This window comes from Esox lucius, chromosome 1 (assembly GCF_011004845.1).
Source record: "Esox lucius isolate fEsoLuc1 chromosome 1, fEsoLuc1.pri, whole genome shotgun sequence".
Taxonomy (NCBI): Eukaryota; Metazoa; Chordata; class Actinopteri; order Esociformes; family Esocidae; genus Esox; species Esox lucius.
Genome location: NC_047569.1, coordinates 7,462,656 through 7,480,317, shown reverse-complemented (window position 1 = coordinate 7,480,317; position 17,662 = coordinate 7,462,656). Strand labels below are relative to the sequence as shown.

The 17,662-nt window shown below is 46.4% G+C and overlaps 1 protein-coding gene across 1 annotated transcript; it reads right to left on the bottom strand.

Annotated features, from left to right (window-relative positions):
* Nucleotides 1-440: 440 nt before the first annotated feature.
* Nucleotides 441-16,299, bottom strand: tiparp (TCDD-inducible poly(ADP-ribose) polymerase). The gene is made up of 7 exons (XM_010899970.3): nt 16,037-16,299; nt 13,887-14,950; nt 6,989-7,169; nt 6,151-6,338; nt 3,110-3,409; nt 1,622-1,879; nt 441-1,324 (listed from the first exon to the last, which is right to left on the bottom strand). The coding sequence occupies exons 2-7, from the start codon at nt 14,915-14,917 to the stop codon at nt 1,135-1,137; spliced, it is 2,148 nt and encodes a 715-aa protein (XP_010898272.1). The 5' UTR covers nt 14,918-14,950; nt 16,037-16,299; the 3' UTR covers nt 441-1,134.
* Between the last annotated feature and the right edge of the window lie 1,363 nt (nt 16,300-17,662).

Sequence of the window (17,662 nt, the reverse complement as noted above, 5' to 3'; positions counted from 1 at the left end):
AAGATCCAGGAGAAGAGCAATGACTTGCTGTTATCCCCCCACACCAAACATGCTGTCCCCAGACTGGGGAAGGTTGCTTTCTCTGCACGCCTGGTCTCTTGAGTTCTGGACTAAATTAACCCATTAACCACAAAGCGCAGGCCTTCTGGGGACCAGGGGAGGCCAAAGGGGAGGTAGGAGACAGAAAGACAGGACAGGACAGAAGGAAGGTTGGTGTTGGTTGGAAAGGTTTCCTCCTTATGTTTGCACTACACTTTGCTTCAAAAGACAACAACGTAACCAGAAAAGACATTCCAAATCATAATCACAGGTGTCTGTTATTATGTATGTAATATCAGCCATCATTATATTGGGATAAGTTGCCAAGACTGTTGAAAGAGTGTGTGTGTTTGAGTGTGTGTACTTATCTGGTAATAATAAAGTGTCAGTACGTCATCCTGGACAGTTCTGTGATTTTTCTCTTTTAAATTCTTTATTTACTCAATGTTACATTAACTAACATAAATAAACATTTTTATGGACAAAAGGCACACATTTCAAATATAAACAAGGAGAATGTATGTACATCTTCTCCAACCAAACGTGTCTGCTCTCTGACGGAGAGAGGCGGGGTGGCCTTATAAAGAGAGATGGGGGACTTAAGGGAGGGTTTGGTTTTTAAACAGAAACGTTATGCTGTTACTCCAGCACTGACTCTCAGTGTCACATCCCACTGTTCTGTCCCAACTGGGACCCAAATGTCCATTTGCACAGCATTGGGTCCAAAGGAAATTCCATCCACTGTCCAGTTTAAATGGTTTCGGAATGGCTGCCCCGTAAGGTAGGGCTTTTAACCAACAGCACACAAACTGGAGCTGCCGGCATAAGGGGGTTTGAGGAGTCATGTTAAATATATAAAACATTTTTAGTAGTTCCTGGGCTTGGGTGTCAGATGTTAACTCCTTAGATGACGAACTGATGATTCTGGTTTGGTTCTGTCGGATCTGGCCTTGTTTGGATATATCCGGTCTCGACTGGATCTGTCTGGTCTTGTCTAGATCTGTTTTGTCCTGTCTCAAACTGTCCAGTCTTGCCTGGACCCGTATGGTTTTGTTTGGATCTGTTTTGTCTATTCTTGTCTGGTTCAGTCTTGTCTCAGATAGCCACGGTGCTGGGAACTTCTTCATACTGGATGATGAAGTATGGGTAGCTCTGGTCGTCATTGAAGATCACATAGATCTGGGGGTCCACCCAGTTGTCCACGCACGAGTCGTACAGGTCACTGGAAGGGTCCCGGGGGCTAAGTGGGGGCGGCCGGCGCATGGAAGGGTTCCCCACGGTAAACCTGGAGATGCAGAGAAGACAGGGACAACGTCAAGGTCTAGCTAGCGCTCGCCAAATGAGACAAGGAAGGGAGACTAACTAGCGGCCTTTTAAACGGAGTAAGTCATGGCTTCTTTGGTTCTGTGTGTCACATTGAATGAAAGCGTCTGCTTAATGAATCAAATGAAAATAGAGTGGGTTGAATTCCTGGGAATAGCAGGACAAGCGGACAATGAGAAAGAGTTTTTGTATAAAACATCATCCAAATGACACGCATCATCATATCCTGTAGGTACACCCATTCAGATGGGACACTTACCTGCCGGTAAGGACTTTGGCCAGGAACATGCAGTGAACCCCTTTAGGCGAGCGCTTGGAGAAGTTGTGCGAATAGACAGCCTTGCGGGCAAAGTAAGAGCCCTGGCCAAACATGGTGGCGTGCTTCCCGCAGACCCGCGGGTCAAAGTTGTGCTTGCAAATGCCCTCCACCACGTCGGTCGACGTGCCATGGAACAGGTGGCGCTCACTCAGCATTCTGTCCATCTCCGAGAGGCGACGGGACATGTACTCCTTCTTCCTGTAGGGGGAGGGGGGGTTATGGTGGCTTTAGTGTTTGAGTGAACGGGATACAGTCAAACAGCTTAACAAGTAGAGTCGATTTACTGCTTCTACCCAGTAGGAAAAAGACACAAGTTTGCATGCGACACAAACCCCCCCCCCCCCCCACACACACACACACACACACATGCACACACACAGACACACAATCTTAGTTGGGATGGGATCAGGCAGTTTGTGCGGAGGTGAATGTTCCAGCCAGACCTACCGTAACCTCAACATGCCCCAATGACCAAGCAGCTTATGACCCAACACTGACCCAACGTCTCCTCACACGCACACACATCTCCCCCTTCGCCTCTCTCCTCTCATTACATTTCTCCTCTTTCTTTCTCTTTCCCTCAGTTTCAGTCCCCACTCACCCCTCTGCCCCTCCCTTCTAACTGCTCTTGTCATGCTGCTGACACAGAAGAAGATGTGTGCATCTGTTAGCACACGCCAGAAAGACTCACCTGACCTGCTCTGCTATACCATCTCCACCTTTCACACACAGGCACGCACAGAATCGCCACACAGGCCCGTCGCTTACTGCCACCTGACCACGCTTCTTTATCTTTCTGCTCTCAGCCCTTGTGTGTTAAGCGGAGAGAGAAAGGAACCACTTCCTGTGTTTCGGAACCACCGTTCTCACGGTCTTATCTGACTAGTTGGTTCCACTAATGGGAAGAACTGAGCTGCGTACTTGCATGTGGGTTCAGAACAGAAACAGCCTTCACACACACAGACAGAGCTCACACGCAAAACACAGATCGGCTCTCACGACCAGTACAACACCAAACGCCAACAAGATTCTGTAAAATGGAAATACCACACTGCTAACCAATGGAGGAGTTTTGCCAACCGTTACTGCGGTTAGCAACACCTAGCGGTTGGCACACTGCTCTCAGTATCAACAACATCGGTGACCTCTATGCCCCAGATGGAAGCCTCCCAGAGCCATTCCAACCTATTCATATTGAGAGCTACACCAGCCCAACAGACAGGCGGACAGAAATGGGCATTTGCGTCACACCTCAAGCACACCCTCAGTCTACAGGACTGTTACTATTACTCAGACAGTTAAACCAGCAACAGCTAACAACTGTCCATTAACTCAACCAACCATGTCTCCCCCGGGAGGGCCCTGTAGACGTGTGGTAAAATAACACATTTTGGCGAGGAGTTTTTTGGCAACAAGACGACGACTCACCTCTTGTATTTCTCCCAGAGGAAGGGGTTCTGGACGCGAAGGATCTTCAGGATGCGGAACTTGGTTTCGGACACGGTCTTGTGGAAAAGGGTGTAGACCGTCCGATAGCTCCGGTCGTCACGGGACACGGGAACTTGCAGGAAGTCCTGGCTGGTCGTCATTGGCAACCAGGTCTCCGGGAACACGCTGGGAGGGTTGGTGGTAGGAGAAAGAGGGAGCGAAATGGACAGATCCAAAGAGGAGGTGGAGGATGTGGAGGAGGAGGAAGAGGGGAGAGAAGAGGAGAGGCCGCCAAGAGTCCTGAAGGAGAGGAGAAAAGAGCGAGGAAGAAAAAGAGTTACACGCCACGTTTGGGATTACGCAGTGTTGGGACAACACCCGGATTTCTGAACCACATCCGGAACCATCCAATCATGTTTTTATTTCCTAACAAGCTGTGCTAATGCTAAATTGCAGATGAACCCAAAGCAACACCAAAACCGGAATTGTGAACAGAGTTCCTGTCGTGGTGAAGTCATTCCATTTCGACAGCGTCAACAGTGGGGGGAGAAAAACCCTGAAGACCTTCATTTAAATGAGGAGCAGACGCAGCATGAAAAAACACGAGGCGATAGCATATCAGGGGGCCGTCATAAAACCTACAGGGAGAGAAAAGCCAAGAAATCATCTGTCTGGCATTTGATCTCTCAACAGTAGGCTCACTGTCATGTTATCTCTGGCTTGGTCTTTATGTCTTAATGCTATTAGCCTTATCTGTGTGTGTGTGTGTGTGTTTTGCTATGGGACAGTGACAGTCTCTCTCTCGACAATGTCTTTCCCTCATCTTTCATCTCAACTCAGCCTCGCTTTCAGAGCGAGGCTGAAATCAGTCGCCCACAATCACTCTCCATTCCCTGTGTGTTCCAAAAAAAAGATCACAAGGACGAGTGTGCGAAAGAGTTAGTTTGAAATGAACAAACCGGATAGCAGTGTGGGAGAACGAGGGATGAATGCCAGTCCCGAGCAGCAAGAAAGAGAGATAAAGAGAAAACGAGAGACAGACAGCTAGATAGATAGAGATGAAAGATTAGGTTGAAAGCGTTTATGGCAAGGTGAGCGTACAACTGTGTGTCCATGACTGTTTGTGTGGGAAGGGCGTGTGCGCATGTAGGATTTATTTACCCGAGTGAGAACTAACTGGCGAGCGGCTACAGAGCCAAAGTGCCAATCAAGCTAATGACTACCACCTCTGTGCTCAGGACAGTGTGTTCTGACACAGGATACACGCATGCATACTGAACAACAAAAAAACAGACACCACATTAATGTAGGCCGGTGTACTGATTGATAGGACCGTTCATGGCTAACATGGCCTGCATGACTATCTGAGAACATCTGATGACATCTCCTAGCCCACGACTTCAAACAGAACAGAACCAGGGCAGCCGTAGATGGAAAAAGGAAATGGGCTGAAAAAGTCCCGGGGACAAATCTTCCGCTCGCATTCCAACTCCCCACAGTCACGTTTCACACTCGTTCACTCATGCCTGTGCCCCTGTCTGGAAGTCATCTAGACTTCTCTTTTTTCCTTCCCATCTGTTCCTTTCTGTCTCTCCCTCCTTCTAATATTTTCTTCCTCATCTCTCTCTGCTGCTCTATCCCTCTCTCCCTCCCTCTCTCCATCTGTTGGTTCCAAACCTTGATGGAACAGCGCAATGTAGCAGTAGGGATGGACGCTTAGAACTGGCAAGGACAGGGTAAGACTGTGTCCTGTTGCTCAGCTGACTGTGGCTGATTGGTTGTCATGCTGACTGGTTAGCTGACTAACTGGCTGACGGCTACATCCATCGAACACCATGTAGGAAGTGACACTTTGTCCGTGGGGACACAACAGTGTCGTGTGCTCATTGTGCTGGGACTTTGTGTCCAACCACAGTGTGTAGTTTACAGTCGGGAAATGGTAGCACGCCCCCCTAGCACGTTCGCTTGGTGTCCAACTATGTTAAACATTTTCATGTGTACACATTAGACTGGTTAAAAAAAAATAGATGGTTGTTTCAAACGAGCCTTTTAGTTACCTACTACTCTGTCAGCAGCGGCTCAGCACTTGGATTGCACAGCAATTGCTTGCTGGGGGTGTGGGGGCACACATCAATGAGATCCTTTGATTTCATTGCATTTCTTTTACAGGACAATGTTAATGGAGCACTTTGGGGCGCTGAAATGCGCCTGGGTCTCTATATCCGGTACTTAACAGATGACGCTAAAGAGCAAGTTGTAATGGATTATGTCAATTGCTGTCATCATGGTGCCCACCAGTGACAGCTATGTCACTGAAAGGTGTAGATTTACTGTTAGAAGGCTGTAAAAACTAGCTGGCTCATATTTACGTAAGCAATTCTCTCTTGTCGCTAGCAGCACCTACAAACATTAGCTAGATGACAACGTCATCACAAATGGGCACTTTGCATGGGCTACCTGAATTATTTTATTAGAAAACGCTTTAAATGAATAAAATCCAGTAGGGTGGAAACAATAGCAACCATGTTTTAGGGGTGAAGAAGTGTTAAATTATAATAGAACTTTTAAGATTAACTGCATGGTTAATAGAACCCCAGACAGTAATAGAATCATGTTTGTTCAAATAGAAATGTTATTATGCAGCACTCAGGACCACCTCCCCAAACCAATCAAGAGCAGCCACTATGGTACCCTCCAAACCAGAGTGTTTTTGTAGCAGCCAGCTCCAGTGCCATATGCCAGATTAATGTTTAGAATAGTTCACCTGTTCATTTATTTTCATCCCTAAAGTAGGACATTGCTCTCAGCAAACTCTGAATAAAGTGCACTCAAAAAGTATATTAATATATCTAAAAGTGAATGGATAGTGTTGTATTTGGGCATACAAAGTTGATTTACTGTTTAATGGATGCCCCTCAATTCACATGTTGACAGGTAATCCTAAAGTGACATCGGCCATTCTCAAACCACAACAGTGTTCTAGCTCAGGGAGCTCATTCTCCAGGCAAGTATAATGTCAATATGTTGTATCTAGTACTCACTGTAGATGAGGCGTGAGGACCACAGACGAGAGGAAAAGGGGTCGTTTCTTGATCTGCCGCCTGAAGCCAAAAACGGCGTTCTGCTGGAAGCCTTCTCTGATGTTGAGGATGTACTGGTTCTGGAGGGTGATGAAGCGAACCTCCTTCAGGCCACGACCGCTGGCCTCCTCTATTAGACGCACCACCGGCTGAACAGAGAGCGGGAAGAATAAAGGGAGAGAGAAGGATAGACAGAAGAGAGATTGAAACTCAACAAGAGATATTATATCTTATAAGAAAAGTAATAACCAACTCTTTGCTTGATCTGATTACTTTAATGCTACATTTTCAGATGAAAAGTAACTATCTACTGCCTAACAGAGTTGTTCCTAAAATAGGAGAACGCTTTGACAAAGCCCCTTTGATTCCAAATAGAACCAAGTCCCGGGTAGAACCTTTTCCAAATGGCCACACAGAATGGTTTCAAATATTTTTTCTGACTGACTTGGATGAAGAAATAGCCTAAACAGGAACAATGACACAACAGAATCTGATTTCAGGCTGAGTGTTTCTGAGCGTGTGAGTGCCAGAGAACTTCTGGTTCCTATCTGGTTGAAGCGAGGGGAGAACACACATGAACAAACACACATGTTGGAGAACTCTAAACACGCTTGCAGCAGTTGGAACGAAAGCCTGTAATCTCAACAAAAGATGCATTCCACAAGGCACACCCCGTGGTCCAATTTCTGTTAACGTGTCTGGGTTCTTTAGTGTACGTTTAAACACACCCTGCTTTAAAGGCCTAGAAGTCACCTTTCTCACACACAAACATATACCACACACAGACACACACCCTCACCTCAGAATATTCCCTCCATCCGAAGTTATCTCTGCAGTAGTATTTCCACACGGTGTAGCAGCTGGGGGTGGTGTTTGTGGCCGGGGCGGCGGGGCTGGATGGAGTCGTCAGGCGTCTAACGCGGTCGAACTCCAGGTCGCATACGCGCATGGCGCTGAAGTCTAACGAAAACACGCGTCCCCTAAACAGAAGAGAAGACAGTATCAGTACAGCGCACACGCACACGGCTAGCATCATACATGTCTCCCGACACACTGGCACACTCTTCAGTCTCACAACATCTCACAAACCCGAAACATATCACACGTTGCGGTTAGAGTAGTGTAAACGCTCTATGTCAACAGATGAGCTGACCTATGCATATAGATTATTACCACGCCTCGCTATACCGAGAGCTGGGGGAAGAGAAGAGTCCCTTTATCCAACTGGTTCTAGGGCTGAGTTCACAAACCTGTTCTACTAAAACACTAAAGCCTCAGGAACAGAATATTCAGGCAGTCAGAATAAACCTTACTACAACAGTCAAAACATTACTGAATTACCTATTAGGAAAGACAAACATAAGCCTACATACATTGCTATCCGGACCAAAAACGACAGTTCACCAAGGAAAACACTTTGACCATGGTGACTGGGTGAAAAGCACAGAGAGAGAGAGACATGGAGACAGGATATACCGGGAGAAATTGAGAAAGGCAGATGGAGAGACATCTCTTGCCAGTGCTAGTAAGGATCATATCCTTATTATAACCACATAGTGTTTGGGAGTCCCTATCCTATACTCTACCACCCTACTGATGTACAGCCCTCGTACTCCCAGCAAAGCTGTTTCTGGGTCAGACGTGCCCCTTACACATGTGGGCAAGGCATGCAAGTGTCGTGCAAAACACATATATATCCACACAGTGGGTCGATAGGCTAACTGTCGCTGTGTTAATAGGCTGATTGATTGATAACGGCTGGGAGACTAACAGGATTTCAGGTTAAAGGTCATGAGTCTGAACACTAAGAGACACGCACAGGTCGGGGGTTGGATTTGTTTGTGAGAGGTGTGACAGTGTGTGTGTGTGTTTTGGTGACCTATGTGGTACTGTTCCCAGACAACTTACAAAGTCATTGTACTTTTCATTGGTCAACATATTTTTCGTTTTTTCCTTCACTAAACAATTAGAAAACCCATGATGTTTATGCTTTATTCAGGAATAAACTTCAACGCAGAAGAATCCTCTCCTAGCCCTAACCTCTCCCTCCAGCACAAACACGTAATCTTCAGCTCAACCACAGAGGACCCTACAGATTTACTAAGGTGAGTTCATTGACCGAAATCTGCTGAGAAGTGAAACTCCCTTCATTTAAAAAAGTGCCTTGTCATAGTTTCTATGACACACTGACACATGGTTCATTGCCACACAACTTATGAAATTGCTAAGTCACACTAAAACATACAACACTGGTCAGTAGAGAGGGGGGTCTTATCACACATTTCACATGTAAACAGACTACCGTTGGTGTTTCTGCCAACTAGACGGTCTCTGTGAGGAACTGAAACAGAGATCTGCTAACTGCTCCCTTGTGCTTCCAGAGGATGATGTGACAGACAGCGCACTGCTATAAGGGTCAGTGTTAGCTTCTGGCTGGTATAGGAAAATAGATTTTGTTCACTCTCACTGCTTTGGTCTCTCATTTTACTGGGGAGTTTTTTTTTGTGTGAAAACAGTGGTCATTGGCACAGCACACCTGATAAGGCATGTGGCTAGCGAGAGGGAATCGGAAACGGAGAAAAAGGAACTGAAAAACAGAAGAGCAAAGAGAGAAAAGAAATATCAAGAGGGGCTGTGACAAGGAACAGGGTGTATTTTCACAGTAGAGTCTGTTCCGTTCTCGCTCCTCGGTTCTCCTGTCATCCTCCATGTTCTGTTCATTCTGTTCTCTCACAGCGTTCCACGTGTTCCATTCACTTCTCTTTTCACTCATCTCCGTTCTTTTCTTCCTGTACAGAATGACCTCTACTGGCCTTCTGGCCTGGTGGGTTACAGCATTTGTGTGTGTGTGCGCGTTTGACATAACAGGCGGCCAGAGTAATGAGGAACTGCCGTAGTCATGTGGAATTTGTGAACTTTGTCATGTTAACGAGCCGCTGTAGGGCTTTATGACCTGCCATAGATCTCCAACAGCCATTCACACCCGGTCACACTACACTCCATCCTTGTGTTGTGGGTCTCCGCCCCCCTCCCCTTAGCCAGCTCCCTTCCTGACAGGGTCTCTGTTGACCCAGGACAATCGTCCCTCTAATCTCTCCCTCCAGTTGGCGGCCTCCGAGTTCAACCTGTTCCGAGCTTGCTGCGGGGATACACGCTTTACAAGCATACAGTCACTCGCTAGCAGGCGATTGGGCGTGCTGACAGACACACCCGCTAAAAAAAGATTCTGGTCAAAACCTGAGAGGAAAGCGGGAGAAATCCGAACCGAAAACATTTGGTTCATTTCAGATAAAGGAATATCTAATCGTTCCACTCGGGTGCAAAGGGAAGAGGAAAACTAAAAAGAAAAGGGGGATGCAGAGACAAGGTGCAAGTTATCTTGATATCTTGACAAATCTCTTGTCAGAAAAAAAACAAGACATCTTGTCAGGAGGTCACGGTCACTAACAACACTCTCTGAAGTCCCGACGGCCCAATCACAGAGCAGTACTGGGATCACCATGGCACCGCCCACCCAATCATAGTGACGCATCTGTGTCAGGTGAAACAATCAGGTCACAAACCCCACATGACTACACACACACACACACACAACCTACAACACAAGCCTTCTCGAGTGTAAAGCACAGTCATCGTTAGTTTGGATTTACACAAAAGTCACACACAAACAGCAGTTGAAATAACAGAGCTATAATGAGTTCAAGCCTGGAGTGTGTTTTAAAAAGAGGCGGACTGGGAAAAGCTAAGATAATTAGCCTTTGCTCAGCACTCTGTTGCACACACACACACACAAACATACACAAACACACACAATTACCAAGCACCTCTGGGGCAGCTGTGGTTTGTGGTCTCTGAGGGTGAGCGAGCAAGAGAGAGAGAGATAAAGAGACAGAGAGATCCAGTCCTCAACCAATCTTTCACACAAACACACTCGACAGATCACACTCACCCCCAGGACTTTCTCACAGGGCAGAAACCCACATGCCAGTATCAGTCACCCTCCCAAAAGCGTCTCAGATTAGAGCCAGGTAAGTACACACAAACGCAAAAAACAAACATGCAAAAACACACACACGCATACCAGTGAACTAACTATAAAGACACTGATACGGCAACAAAAATCTATACCATGATACTCACGTCCTTGTGACACATACAAGAGATAGCACACAAACACGAAAGCAATATTCCTCACTTCCTCATACTGACATACCGTAAATACTGATTTCTGTTTGTGCTTCGCTGTCAGTTTTTTTTGGGGGGGGGGGGCTGTTTCCCAGCTTTAGAGAACAGATAAGGGCAAGAAACTGCAACATAGACAGACTCACTCACAACATCATCATCACCACCCTCTTTAGTCCACCTCAAACGCCATCCTCCAGTTTCAATACAACGTTTTATATTTCAGTGATTGTTCAACTTTCTGGGTGGAGGCAGGTTTTTCGGTTCACACTCTCTGCTGGTCTACATACCACACACATTTCAGCCAGAGTGTGTGTGGGTGTGAGATATGTGTGTTTTTGAGAAAAAGAGAGCTGTATTTGTCAGCTGACTGCACCAGGTGGCACATCGCTATCCTTGCCGGGACAAGATCCAAAATTATGTTTTACCTAACCCCTAAACTTAACCCTAAACCAGTTACCCTAAACCTAACACCTAAACCTAAGTTTTTCCCTCATGGGTACTGGCAAGATGTCCTCACAAGGTTACATTTTCCTTGTTTTACTACTATTTTGAGGATTTTGGGTCCTGCCAGGTTAGTAAAACATGGACATGGGCGATAGAGAGAAGCTAATGAGAAGTAGAATTGAGAGAGGGAGGACAGGTTAAGGATAGATTGGGAGGAGGTTCAGAAGAGGAAATTGCTCCAGTGTATGAATGCCTGCAGTAACACATGTCACTGAGAGTGAGGGAGAAAAAAGAGGGAGGATAGCAATGGATCAGAGAGAAAGAGGAAGCACAGGAAAAAAGGTCAAAGGTTGTCTCTTGGTAAGAAAGGGCAGGGCGACCCAGACCATGACGCACTGAATCACTTTATGGGCTGTCTGACACGTTGCCCTCTCGCACACACACGCAAGAAAACGTAAACTCACACGCAAGCACGCATGCACTTAATGAAGACAGGTGACATGCACACAGCCATGGTTCACCTACTGTCCTACAACTTATCATATCGGACAAACTGTAGCGCAAAGACACGAACACAACACGCACACACACCAATTAGGTGTCAGGTCGCTCTTGTTGCTGAGTGACTGTTTGTGTCGTTTAACGACAAGTAGCCCTTTCACCGCCCTTCCCGCTGTCACGGACTCACGGGCAGATTACGTAACCTGTTCCTGTCACGGGGGTGAGCATAGGGCAAATAAAAAAGGCTAAATCACTGGGTTTCAGGTGTTAGTTAATGAGTATTCCATAGCTAAAGCAGGCCAGAGAAATCGTAAAACTAGGGGATTATGGTACTTCCTTCGCAGTTATCATATGGACAGGATTAACCTAATGGGACCACATGGCCGCTCCCCCTTCGCATACACACATACTCTGGTAGATCAATTGGAAATTTGACCTACGCATATCAAATTTCTCTGAGCCGTTTCTACATCCGAATAAATAACAAAACCAAAGGAGAAGAACAGGGCTGGGATGACGCTCATTAGTGCCGTAGCAAGGGAACACAAACGTAAAGCGGATTTCATGTCTTACAATATGAAAACAAAACCTTAACGCAGGAAACGGACATAACGATGTTGTCATCCGTTCCCATTTATTTCTTTTACACGCCATTGAGCACGATGTTTGACGTGCAGCGGGATTTCAGAGGGCTGAAAATTGGTCCGCCTCGTGGAAAAAGAAAAATTATATCGGTACCATCAGAGCCCTGGGAAAAAAATCATTATCTAGATTGCGTGTCAAGCAAAGGACTAACGTGGTGTCGTGCCGGAGATGTAGCTGAAGTGTATAATGGGGAAGGAGAACATTTCTACCTAGCGAAGAGCGGGGCTGAGTGGACACTTACTCGCTGACCTTTGGCCTTGTGGCCCTGCTTCACAGAGGGGCAATGCTGACTTAAATACAGTCACGCAAGGCAAGAACTGTTTATGAAATAGACACAAATGCACTCCCTAACAGATACACACTTAAAAGGAATTATAACATCTCTATTAACTTTGTCATGCTCACAATCGCACACACGCAATGCCCTCTCAAACACACACAAATACAAGCCAGACAAATCCCTGTCTTCATTTGTCACACACACACAAACACCCAACAGGGGCAGCCAAAGAAGTCTGTTGCCATGTCGACGGAAAGGCTTGTTTAGTCATCTGCTGCTCCTCAGATCCCAACGCTGCTGTTATCAACTACCTTCAGTTACTACAGCAACACAATATCACCTGGGGTGTAGGCTATGTGTGTTTATTAGGGAGGAATAAGGATGTGGTTACAGTAGTTAAAGCTAACTTTACACCTGGCCAACAATGTGGGAATGTGTTGGTGGCAGTTGGTCGAAATTCTCCCAGAGAGGAGTTCTAACAGTTCACCATAGAAAACAATAAAGAGGAAAGCAAAACGCCTTTAAATAAAGGTGTCAACGAATGGAAATGTACTTAAAAACATAATACATATCCGACATTATACACCAATATACTAGCCTATGCCTAATTTGTTTTTCTAAAATAACTTAAGACGTTTTAAAAATAAAAAAAAATGTCTTCTTCTAACGGATTTTGGGTCCTGCCAGGTTAGTAAGGTCATTAACTGATTTTAAAGATTATTACGTAAGTATTACAGGTGTTGTTATTGGATATTGTACAGAATGGCGTTGCCAGACCTTTCATAAAGGAAGTATCCGCTTGGCTCGAGCGACTACCGGAGCCTGCTATCTGTAGGCCTACGTCGATGTTGCATATTCAAATAAGAGCTTGGCAGAATTTTGGTTCGCACGAACCCGTGAGCATCCTGCCAGTGGGAAGGGTAATGCGTATTGTCAACAACACACGCACATTCGCACGAACATAAGCAACCCTGTTCCCCCAGTGCCTTGTATAACTTGTAAAACTGTGTGTGTGTGGTTAAATTGCTAACTGTCATTTTGAAAAAATTGGTTTGAGTTTAGCTCGAACTAAAGCATGCTTTGTATGCTTGTCGACTAGCGCTTGACAAGGGGGGGTGTGTGAACTGTGTGTATGCTGTTCGTGTGAAAGACTGCGTGCCAAACTAGAGAGTAAGTGTGACGTGTGTGGGAGAGAGACAGCCAATGCGTGTGTGTCGACCGACCGCATCAAGCAGAAGGTCACGCAAGTTCATAAAGCTAAAACCCTGGGTACAGTGCTTCCTAGTTTGGGCTGTTTCAACCAATGACAAGGCTGGGTTTGGCCGCAGAGCGTGCACATTATTACAGAAATCAAGAGGGCCATAATACAACTATACCCACATAAGAGCGGAGATACGGGAACTAAAACTACCCGTTAGTTATCATATAAATACACACACCACCTTGCAGACTGTAAATGCAAAAAAGACACACCCTCATTTAAACACTGACAAACATATACACACAAACTGGTTATATCAACAGCATACCTTTCTCTTATCAAAACATATCTAATATAATACCGTAATAACCTCTGCTCTGAGGCCACATTCTCGCTTATAGCAGCACAGGATGAACAAGGTAACAAAATAAAAGCACTTACTGAAACTTGAGCCGGATTTGCTCATTGTCCGGATTGCAATATAGCCTCTCCAACTGTTCCTGCGAGTCATCCGCCACGCTTTGCCAGCATTGACTATCACTCCGGCGGATCTGCCAGTGGTACGGTAGCACAGTGTGGTGATACGCGCAGTCACTCCCATACACACACAACCCCTGCAGGAAATCCACGCAGACCGAAACCGCGTCGGCTTGGTGTGTGTGATATTGGAGCTGAGTTAGGAGCTCAAAGACTAGATCCAGGGAGGCCTCTTCACTTTTATCCTGAAATATCTCGCTTTTGTCGACATGAAGACGGGGGGTGCTCGTACTGTCTTTGATAGAGAGGCAATTCGCCCCCCGCAAAGCTTCAGAGGCGAAGAGGTCACTCGTCTTGTTGCCCTCCTCGCGTGGAGGGCTTACTAGAGGGATAGGCCGATCTGGTGTGGGGGGTGCCGTAGCCACATCGCGGGCCCCAGGGGGAAGTTTGAGCTGGAATCGGCGATCGCTAGGGTTTATTGTCACACGCTGGAGATCTACTGGCACCTTGGTTGAACCCCCCTCTGTCTCGTCCAACTCGGAGGCGGCATGCGCCATTTCCGTGTCAGCCATATCCGTGTCGGTGTCACCGGTAATCATGGCCGTTACACCGCTAGCTCCTGAGTCTTTCAGGCACACCGGCCCGCCGATCCGTGCCTGTTTGACCACAGCCGCAGTGCACAGGTTCCCCGCTGTTCTTCCCGGAGGGTTTCGGGGGACAAACACCCCATCTCCGGTTACTAGCGAATCCGTACTCAATAATGTAGTCAGGATAGGGTCCTCTAGTGCGCGAAGGCATTTGGCGTCTAGTTTCCTCTGTCCGTGTTTCTTTTTGAAGTAGGGCTTCACTAAAGGGATTTTGTCCGTAAGTCTAATAGATTGTTCCGTGAATTCCCTGTCTCCCATTCTCATATCCAGAGCCAGTCCTGTTCCATCGTCCAGGACCTTGTCGGTTGAGTCGGCTGGTTTCTGCAGCGTATGTAAAGTTTTATCCATGGTCTCCGAGGGCACTCCTAAAACCTGACAGTCCTGAAAGAGCGGAACGAAGTGATAAATGAGACATACTGAATGGACGAGAAATAACACACCTAAAAACGTTTCTTCCTCAAAGGTTTCGAAAGTCCTGAGAATGTGCCATTAGATAACAAACCTATTAGTCAGACCCTTGACTAGAGTCAATAGCTAGCCATGGCGCTTTATTGGATGACTAAACAATAAACGTTAGCTAATCCTGGAAACTAGTCGTTTTCCTTGTGAAGTTAAGCTGATAAACACGTAAAACGGAAAGTAGGCTGTCCGTCTTACCATAACCCCCATGATTGGAAGCTTGGAGAAACGGAATAGAAACTAGGTGGGAAAAAATTCACAGTTAACCAAGTTTTATAATTCAAATCATGGTGCTGTTTATTACTGTGGGTATAGGCTAAGCTACCGCGCGACACAATAATGGTCAAACGGTTCTCCAGGGAGCATTTATTTAGATCACGGGAGGCTGATACACGGGTCTACGGCATACGTGCCAGTTACAAATCGCTGCTCGAGCAAGTTTGCACGTACGGTCTCAGTTAAAGCGATCCACACACGTAGGCTACACACACACACACACACACACACACACACACACACACACACACACACACACACACACACACATCCAGGGAAGGGGGACTGCGGCGTAGAGCACAAAGACTAGACCAAGCCGCTGCATTCCCACGTTGTAACGAAAATCGAACAGTCTCCAATTTCTATTTAAATACCTACAGATCCCATAAGAATAATATTCAAGCGGCAAACGTGCTATTACGCACAGATAGTCGCATTTAATTGGCGTTTATGCACATTAATTTCAGGTTTTATCCGAGGAAAATGTTCGTGTTTGAGATCCACCAAATTGCATCCGAGGTGTGCTAACTATCAGTCTGGTATATGCTTAAGGTTAAAATAACCTTTCAAATAGTCCTTAAGATATAAGTGCTCTGCGCAAAAGGACTGCAATATAGTCTATCTCTAACACACAGACTGCATAGGCGCCCCGGCTGGCTAGCTGGGTGATTTATTATGCGTTGCTTTCACGGAGACCTACAAAGATTCCAGACAAACAGATCCTACACCTACCTGGGTAAAATCCGTTCTACCTCTTCCGTACAGTTGTCTCCTTCGCCACTTAATCCCTGTCCGGTCATGGATGTAGCGATATCTGCGTTGGTCTTCTGGTCCTGGACTGGGGCAATATGTGACAAAGCGGCCGTTTTGTCGTTCTCCACGGGCTCAATTCCGACAACTCCTGTGGTGGAGAGAGGCAGCTCGCAGCTGTTGCAGGGAACGCGCAGTGCTCATCCTCTCAGCCACTCACTGCGCCCCTCACCCGGTCCAGAGGCGGGACTTGGCATCAAAGAAGAAGAGCGAGAGAGAGCGCACCCAGTGAGAGATTTGAGGAAAAACGAAACCACCATCTTTGACGAAACTGCTGAATGGTGTGTCGTAGGAAGGAAAACCAGGAAGTAATGCTGTCAGTTGGCCAGTTGTAGGCCAACTGTAAATGCGTTCAATTTTAGATGGGTTGAGTCACTCTGCTGGTCTTCCTTTCCCGGAAGGGAGGTTTTTGTGATAAGCTGCTGGCTGAATGGGACGGTTTCTGGTTTGCATATTCAAACACAATTTCCAGTAGCCTAAATAATGAGATTTGCAGGACACTACCCATGACACCACTTGAAACCTACAGGAACTGGCTTATAATGCTTACCAAAACAGCTTTTATGTATACAGTCAGTGTTGTATCACATGGATGTCTAATTTGTCCATTGCTGGCTGCACTTCCTGAACTGTGCTGTGGGTGTCAGGGGAGGCGATTGCTTGCACCCCAGTGCACATGCCCAACACAAATGACATAGGTCAAAAGGGCAATGCTTGCTCTAAATCATGTGACTACGAATCTTTGTTTAATCTGGGAGACACAAACACACAGCACAATTCAACCCCCCACACACGCATTCTACAGACATGCTCTCTGTCTGTCTCCCTCTCTGTCTGACTATCCCTCTTTTTCCCTGTTTGTCACCGACCTACAGTTCACAGGGTAACAATTAGCAAAGTCTGTAAAAGCGAGTGCCCAGCCAAACTGTGCCATCAGTGCAGTCAACAGAACCATTATACACAAATTACAGATCGTTCTCGCCTTAATGGCGTTGGGCTGACGCATGCAAATAATTGTCTGGTTAGGCCTGGAAACCTAGGCCCGCGCATTTCCAGCATTCCATCAAAACCAATACGCGTAACGTCCTGTCGTTCGGGTTCTGACAAGTTTCTGCGGGGCTTCGGGAGAAAGATATGATTCCCATGCCGAGGCCTACACGCCTCACATACCAGGTGTTTGAGCAGAATCGTCTAGCGCCCAGCAGACATCATGAGATGTCCCATAAGTTGGGATTTGACCATATGATGAGCTTCTTGCCACATTTCTCTGTAACATGCGGAGCCTTGGGGCCGCTTGAAAGCCACCCTTAATCGCATAGTTTATAATAATCCCGGATCACTGGAATATAAAAATAAACTTTTATTGGGTTAATGAGTTTTGAATTGGCACGGAAGTCTGGCTGTCATTAAGATGAAACCTGTTTGTCATAATGTGCTGTAATTTTCCCGTGGCACAGCCTACCTTTTATTTTAATCGTATAATCTGATTTGAGGTGAGTTTAAAAGGCTGGTGCGTGCAATAGTCTGTGGGTCACGAGTTGGATGGAT

Excerpts from the sequence above, each read along its gene's own strand:
- tiparp (XM_010899970.3), bottom strand. The coding sequence starts at position 14,917 with ATGGATAAAACTTTACATACGCTGCAGAAACCAGCCGACTCAACCGAC. Across the intron at positions 6,339-6,988 it reads GATGGAGGGAATATTCTGAG|CCGGTGGTGCGTCTAATAGA; the intron begins GTGAGGGTGTGT and ends CTCTCTGTTCAG. Across the intron at positions 3,410-6,150 it reads GTCCTCACGCCTCATCTACA|GACTCTTGGCGGCCTCTCCT; the intron begins GTGAGTACTAGA and ends CCTCTCCTTCAG.